This window comes from Micropterus dolomieu, linkage group LG14 (genome assembly GCF_021292245.1).
Source record: "Micropterus dolomieu isolate WLL.071019.BEF.003 ecotype Adirondacks linkage group LG14, ASM2129224v1, whole genome shotgun sequence".
Classification (NCBI taxonomy): domain Eukaryota; kingdom Metazoa; phylum Chordata; class Actinopteri; order Centrarchiformes; family Centrarchidae; genus Micropterus; species Micropterus dolomieu.
This window is the reverse complement of record NC_060163.1, coordinates 5362382-5369511: the sequence shown is the minus strand read 5'-3', so window position 1 is coordinate 5369511 and position 7130 is coordinate 5362382. Positions and strand designations below refer to the sequence as shown.

Here is a 7130-nt window from a genome sequence, read left to right as displayed (position 1 = left end):
TCGACTCCAGACTGTCCAGAACTCAGCTGCCAGGCTTTTAACCAGAACAAAGAAATATGACCACATTACTCCTATTTTAGCTTCATTACACTGGCTCCCAGTATGTTTTAGAATTGACTTTAAAATTCTATTGATCACTTTTAAAGCTCTTCATGGCCTCTCGCCTTGTTATATTTCTGACCTTTTAGTCCCATACGCACCAGCACGTACCTTGAGATCCTCGGGCAGAGGTCTGTTGTCTGTTCCAGAGTCTCGACTGAAAACTAAAGGGGACAGAGCGTTTTCTGTCAGGGCCCTGAGGCTCTGGAACAGCCTGCCTGAGGAAATCAGGTCGGCTGAGTCAGTGAACTCTTTTAAGTCCCTTCTTAAAACATACTTTTATAGGAGAGCTTTTCCCGATCTTATTTGACTTATCTTATTTTATCCCTTTTATTTTATTGTATTTTACTAATTTTATATTAAATTTTCATGCTCTTATCTTTTTTGTATTATTCTTTACACTTGTTAAAGCACTTTGTAACTTGTTTTTGAAAAGTGTTCTACAAATAAGGATTATTATTATTATAATACACTTTCCAAAATATGGTAGCGTATAAATCTGATTACTAAGCAGTTTGAAGTATCCAGGCTACAGCAGTTCTCTGGTTTCCTTCTAATTCCTCTCAATAATCTACTGTCTTTGTATGTAAACATTGTTTTTTATTAGGGTTGAACGATTAATTATTATTAATTATGATTAATAATTTGCAATATTATCGTGATGTACTAAAACGAGATTTTCTAATCGCAAAGGCTGCGGTTACACTCTGGTCACATGACACCCAAGAGGAAAGCAGTCACGCTGTACCTTGGCGTTTCACACCAAACTTTTTATTTATTTTTTTTTTATTTTTTATTTTTTTCACACCAAACTTGCAAGTCTGAAAGAGGCCCAGTCTGTCCCAAGCTACAGCCTGGTTACAGCCAGTGCGCCGCTTACCAGCATTGCAGGCTGCAGGGGAACTCCGGTGTTGCCGGAGAATTACTAAGCTTGTCTAACGTTATTAAAAACGAGAGGCGACACTTGGTTTTATTTTCGCTGGTATTTTTGGTTTTCTTACTGGGATATAGAAACTATACTCCTAGGAGATCTGAACTGAGATAAGGACTCATTAATTGGTGGGTGGACTGTGTGTTTTGTATTGAGCACTTACTGTATAACCCACTGTGGTGAACTTAGTTTCTTGTGGTCTGTAGGTAGGCAGACCTGATGATATTATTTCATACTTGCCATGACGTGACTCAAATTATCTTTCTCATATTATTATAATTTGATATATCTTCTCCACCATTGCTCATAATAATAATTGTACCTAATTCATCATAACACAAGGTAGAACAGTTCTATCTAATATTTTGTTGGTCATGCTATACACTGATTTACTGCTTGTCTATTTAGAATAATACAGAAGGTAAAGAGCTTAAAATTTTATCACATTTTAATCGCAATATTGGTAAATAAAATCGCAATTAGATTATTTTCCAAAATTGTTCAGCCCTACTTTTTATATACTGAAACACCAAGTAAAGCTTATATAAGTGACACAGATTTACTTAAAAACAAAAAGCAAAGCTTGCACTGAATATTTGTGAAGTTAATAATACATCCTCCCGCCTTCTTTTACAAACGTACCTCTTTGCTTTGGCTTTGGCTTGTTCCTTCTCCCACTCATTGAGGAGTTTGGGCACCATAACTTTGGAGCTGTCGCGCTGGTTCAGAGACCAAAGATCTTTGTCCTCCAGGGGCATTTTGTAGCCTTTAATGGCCATACTGAGAGAGAGAAATGGCAGTTTAATTTCATATGGTACATTAAGTAATTCAACACTAACAAGTGCAATTACTGTAAAGACATGAGACATAAGGGTTGTCAGCCTACACCGGTCTTCCTGACTCGCTGTCAGAATGTTTTCTTATGTTTGTTTCTTTCTCTGGACAAAATATGATTCTTAAACAAAAAATCTTTATCTCAGAGACAACTCAATAGGAGTGCTATTCACAAAGACACTTAATTGAGTTTCTTGCATTTACTAATCATCATTATACTAGTGAATCAGATTTCCCCGGAAACTGCCTTGATGCATTTTCCGGCATTACAGAAGACAACAGAAAGGAGATGCTGTACTTCTATCAGAAAAAGAGTGACTTCGTCTTTGTACATAACAGTAACAGACATTAAAAGAACATCTGGTGTGAGACGAAGGCTGACAATCATCTAAAACATGGTCAAATTGGTTAAAAGTATAAGCGTAGCATAATTAATTTTTTTATTAATTTAATATTAAAGAGCTTGATGCTCCATACAAAAGATTCCCATGTACTGTAACTACTTGTATTTATTTCTAAAGCAAACCACCATATATACAAGAGTGGATGTTGGGTGCAGTGGCTGACACTCACCTCGTGAACCACCAAAACGTCATGGTGGAGAGAAAACCTGCAGTGGTTTCAGGACAAGGATTCTGAGAAGAAATAGAAAAATGTGCAGAAAATCGCCAAGAGAGGTTAAACAAGGATAAGGAGGACACACTTCTGTGTGCAGCCAGTAACAACGGTGTTCTCTGTGTGAGTGAATGAGTGTGTGACCTGCTTTAAGGAGCACAGAGCAACCTCAGACTTTCAGAACACTGAATATGCAATGCCAGCAGCAAAATGATGTTCTATATATATATATATAGACATAGACAGACACACACACACACACATTGCTGTATGGATTCTGAGTGGATACAACAGCAGGGTGTATAACTCACAGGGTCTGTGACAACACTGGAGAAAAGAGGAGGTTTCTCATTGAAGCAGCAGAGGATCAGCTCACAGACCACCATGCTGAAGTAGAAGTAGAACGTGGTGAATCGCAGTTTGTCGGTCACTTCGTTCTGAAAGGTAAAACAAGGACACACACAGATGAGTTGAGACATACAGTTACAATCCCCTGTCAGCCTTGTGGCCCTGTGAGGCTGTACACAGCTCTACATTCAGCTAAATGCTGACATTAACAATGCGATGTTGATGCTAATTTTTAGCAGGTGATGTTAACCCTGGTCAGTGCCATTTTTATTCATTTAGCTGACGCTTTTATCCAAAGCGACTTACAATTGCTATACATGTCAGAGGTCGCATGCCACTGGAGCAACTGATGTCTGAACATCAGTGTGAATGTGGTCAAAAGACTAGAAAGGCGATATACAAGTACAGACCATTTATCAGTCACTCTGACAAACTGAAGGCCTGCCGACATGTCTGTCTGCCTGCTGCATGAGGACGATGACCACAAAAAGTAATCAATAAGGTACAGTGGTGTGAAAAAGTGCTTTGAGGATCTTTTGGTCTACTTCACTTTGTCAGCCAGGTCCTATTTAAGTGATTTCTTGATTGAGAACAAGTGTGGATAATCAGGCCTGGGTGTGGCTAGAGAAATTGAACTCAGCTTTCCAAAGATGTGATGAACCACAGTTGATTTATGTTTTAACAGGGGGGCAATCACTTTTTCACACAGGGCTATGTAGGTTTGGATTTTTGTCCCTTAACAATAAAAACCTTCATTTAAAAACATTTACTTGTGTTATCTTTGTATAATATTTGTTTGATGATTTGAAACATTTCTGTGTGACAAACATGAAAAAGAAAACAGGAAGGGGGTACTTTTTCACACCACTGTATATTTTTTGTTTTGAGTTATTTTTGGTGTAAGCAAAAAAGAGCTAAAAGCTTTGAGGAATAAATTCAAATTGTCAGAAAGAACCTCTGAGGTCATAGACATTATCCTTCACACACAACATGAATATTTAACGATGTAAACATGTTAAAAGAATAGAAAGTGATTGTTAAGAAATACAATTATTTGTTAAATTCAGCATATATTTCCTCACTGTTTGCTAGCTCTCCATTTTGTGTGTGCTCTGAGAAAAAAATCAGTTTTTTCCTACACAGCTGAGGGTCTGTAAATGGAAAGCAAGAGAGTGGTGTGGACCTTGCCACATAACATTGTACCAGCCAATCAGCAACCGGTGGTGTAAGTGCTTTTGCACAGGAGTTCTATACACCGGCACATTGAAACGTGCTGAACTCCAGGAACTGTGAAGAAGGAGAGAATGGTCTGCCATTGATTTCAGCAGCTTTGAGGTAACCGATTTTTGCTGGAAAACAACACTTTTGTTGTTTAATATGTTACTGATCACTTTGCTCATAAAAGAAAATGGGAGCTTATTTTGAAGTCTAGTAATTCTAGTAGATTAAAGCTCTACAGTCCTGGAAAGCCATAATTCTCAGCAGCTAGCCAAGTTGTCATCTGGGTCAGTGGTATTTTTCAAAAACTGTGCTGTATCAATCCCAATGGATAGATCAGGATACATTTTCTCCTTTATTTTTCCACATTGTCTGCTTCTGTGTATCCTTTCTCCAATCTTACACCATACACAGTCTTTTTTGTAGCCTCCAGGGTTGATTCTTCTTGATTCTTGCAGGCCTGTTGTTGAGCTGTGCAGCACCAGAGGTGAGATAAGTACGCTAGGAACAACAGGCCTACTATTTGCTCTCCAGTGTTAGTGGTACCCTGTGCTGACCCCTTCAAAACCTCCATTCACTGTAAGCTCCAAACTAACTCCTAAGACAACAGGAGTGGGGGGGCAGAGTTCACTGATCAAGTGTTCTTAAACATCAAGAGCAGTGAGACTAAGACTAGACAGACTACGACGCAGAGGAGTAAAGAAAATGGGATACAAGAACATGTGCAAAGACAACATGAAGTACAAGTAGGTAAGGAGACAAGGATGGGAGGGAGATGGTGAGGAGGGAAGATGAAGGGGCACCAGGCAGAGAAGATGGACAGACATGTAAAAGGCATTTGAGGGCTACGGCGTGTTCTCACCTGGCTGGAGGCCTGCAGGATCTTGGAGCGGAAAGGCACGATGGCACACAGCACAGACAGGAACCAGAAGATAAAGAGGACCCCTGAGGACTGAACCCCACGTAACCTCTCAAACTGGATCAAAAACGTGGCCAACAGCTGAGAGAGGAGGAGGGAGGGGGACATTACACGGAGAGAGGAAAAAGGAATGGGGGTGGGGGGGTCAAAGAGAGAGCGAGTTAGATTACTGAGGGCACGTAAGGTAAGCCACAGTCTGACTGGGTCAGTCTTACATGCTGACTGTTCCTCCATCAGAGGGTTAGACGGGTTGCCCCAGGACTTTTCAGGCTTTTCTGTAACCCGACATAACCCTCGGGAGAATTATGGACAAGCTCTCCTCAAGTTTGTTGCTCTAACTGAATGCTTTCAGTCTTCTTAGTGCTACGCTGCCAGTACATAGGGTCACCAAAAACACTGGCATGTCTCTATGCACTTTCAGACAGTCTTATTTTCCAGGATTATTACGCTAATATGCTGGCTTGCTGCGCTGTATGAAATGTACAGAGCTGAAAAGAAGGGTCAGATTTGAGGGGTTACATTCTTTCCGCATTTATTGTGGGACCACTGTGTGAAAGCGGCTTCTGACAGGAAATGATGATCTATGATCTATGATCTATCGTTAAACAAGACAAGTGGCGTGTCCCAAATCCACAACTATAACTATGACGATCAGTGTGCAGTTAATACTCTTTAGAATTAGTATGTAGTATGGATTTGGGACACAGAGGCTACAGTCAGCTTAGACACAGCACAGAAGGGGGCAATCTATCCCAAATTTGTTGAGACATTTCACTTTGAATCAAAAATGCTGGTGGTGCTAGACAAAATATCAGCGAATCACCAAAGCTTATTAGGATTCCTCGTTTGGGAACCATAAATGTTGTGCCAATCGATCTGATTTATGCTGATGGCACTGGTGGTGGCACTAGATGAAACTTCAGATAAAACAAGTAATTGGATTTGTCCTCTGCGCACCATAAACTTCTGTATACGATTTTATGGCAATCCAGCCATGGACCAACCTACAGACCACGCTAAGGCCAAAATTATTTTAATAACTTTATTTGGCTTTTTCAGAACATTGCAGGAATTCCTTGCAAATCAAGAATCATTACTACTCACAGTCCTGCCCACTCCTCTGAACCTGCTTGTTCCATTTGACCATTTTTAAGCTTTTGAAAAGTTGTTGGAGGCCTCAAAGGCTTTCATTTAAACACTCTCTCATGTTTTCAGCCCAGTCTGAGACAAGCAACCTAAAACTTTTATTATTGAACCTGCTGCGTGATTTTTTCATTTTTATGCTTCCCTCTCCCATTTTTATTGTGAGGCATTTTATTGCTCACATTTTCCTGCCTACGGATGTTACTGTAACAGGCACTTACTTATTTCCTTTCAGTGCAAGTGAAAGTGAAAAGTGACTGCGTTCTGACTGAATATGAACCAAAGCAGTTTTAATGGAGCAGATCTCAGATCTATTCAGCTGGTTTTGGTTAAACAAAAACATATTAGCAACTGTTGACTGATTTAGATTCAATAGCCAATGTAAATGTGCCCTAAAAGTGCATTAACATTGATTCCAGCAGTAATTATATGCCAACAGTCACAACAACAAAATGGTTAAAACATTTAGTTTCTGAGAAGGAGGACAAGAAATGTTATTTTTCCTGTGTAACAGGAACGTGGACATATCTCTATATCTGTCAAATAGGAAGTTTTGCGTGTCTGTAAACAACTATGTCTCTTCGTTCTGTCCAGTTAAATATGGTGTGCCTCAGGGATCAGGTCGGTCTTAGGACCCATTTTGTTTTGCTTGTATCTGCTTCCCCTTGGACATATTATCCATAAACATGGCATTTCTTTTCATATTTATGCTGATGACACACAAATATACTTGCCCGTCAGATCCACAGACCCTGGAATGCTGAGTTCACTTAACAACTGCCTTTGTGAAGTAAAAAAATGGATGTCAAATAATTTCCTCCAGCTGAACTCAGACAAAACAGAAATCCTGGTCATCGGGTCCCAGCAGATGGCAAAACAAATACTGCCATCTGCTGGTTCCCTAGTAAATCACATTAAGCCTGTGGCAAAGAACCTTGGTGTTTGGTTTGATAGTAATTTAAATTTCGAGCAGCACACCACAAAGCTTGTTCAATCATGTTTTTATCAACTTAGAAATATAGC

At 39.7% G+C, this 7130-nt stretch overlaps 1 protein-coding gene across 8 annotated transcripts in view; it reads right to left on the bottom strand.

Annotated features, from left to right (window-relative positions):
- Positions 1–7130, bottom strand: part of abcc3 (ATP-binding cassette, sub-family C (CFTR/MRP), member 3) — a 61034-nt gene that overhangs the window by 33721 nt on the left and 20183 nt on the right. For 7 of the 8 annotated variants that reach the window (XR_006827988.1, XR_006827989.1, XM_046068053.1 and 4 more), the window contains exons 4-7: positions 4908–5045; positions 2791–2916; positions 2438–2499; positions 1673–1810 (exon numbers count right to left, since the gene is read on the bottom strand). Coding sequence is in view for 6 of the 8 variants with exons in the window: in XM_046068053.1 (XP_045924009.1) it covers positions 1673–1810; positions 2438–2499; positions 2791–2916; positions 4908–5045 (464 nt within the window). In the remaining 2 variants the exon portion in view is untranslated. Of the gene's footprint in view, positions 1–1672; positions 1811–2437; positions 2500–2790; positions 2917–3237; positions 3347–4907; positions 5046–7130 lie in introns of those variants that run through there. The other variant, XM_046068052.1, reaches the window with a different exon arrangement.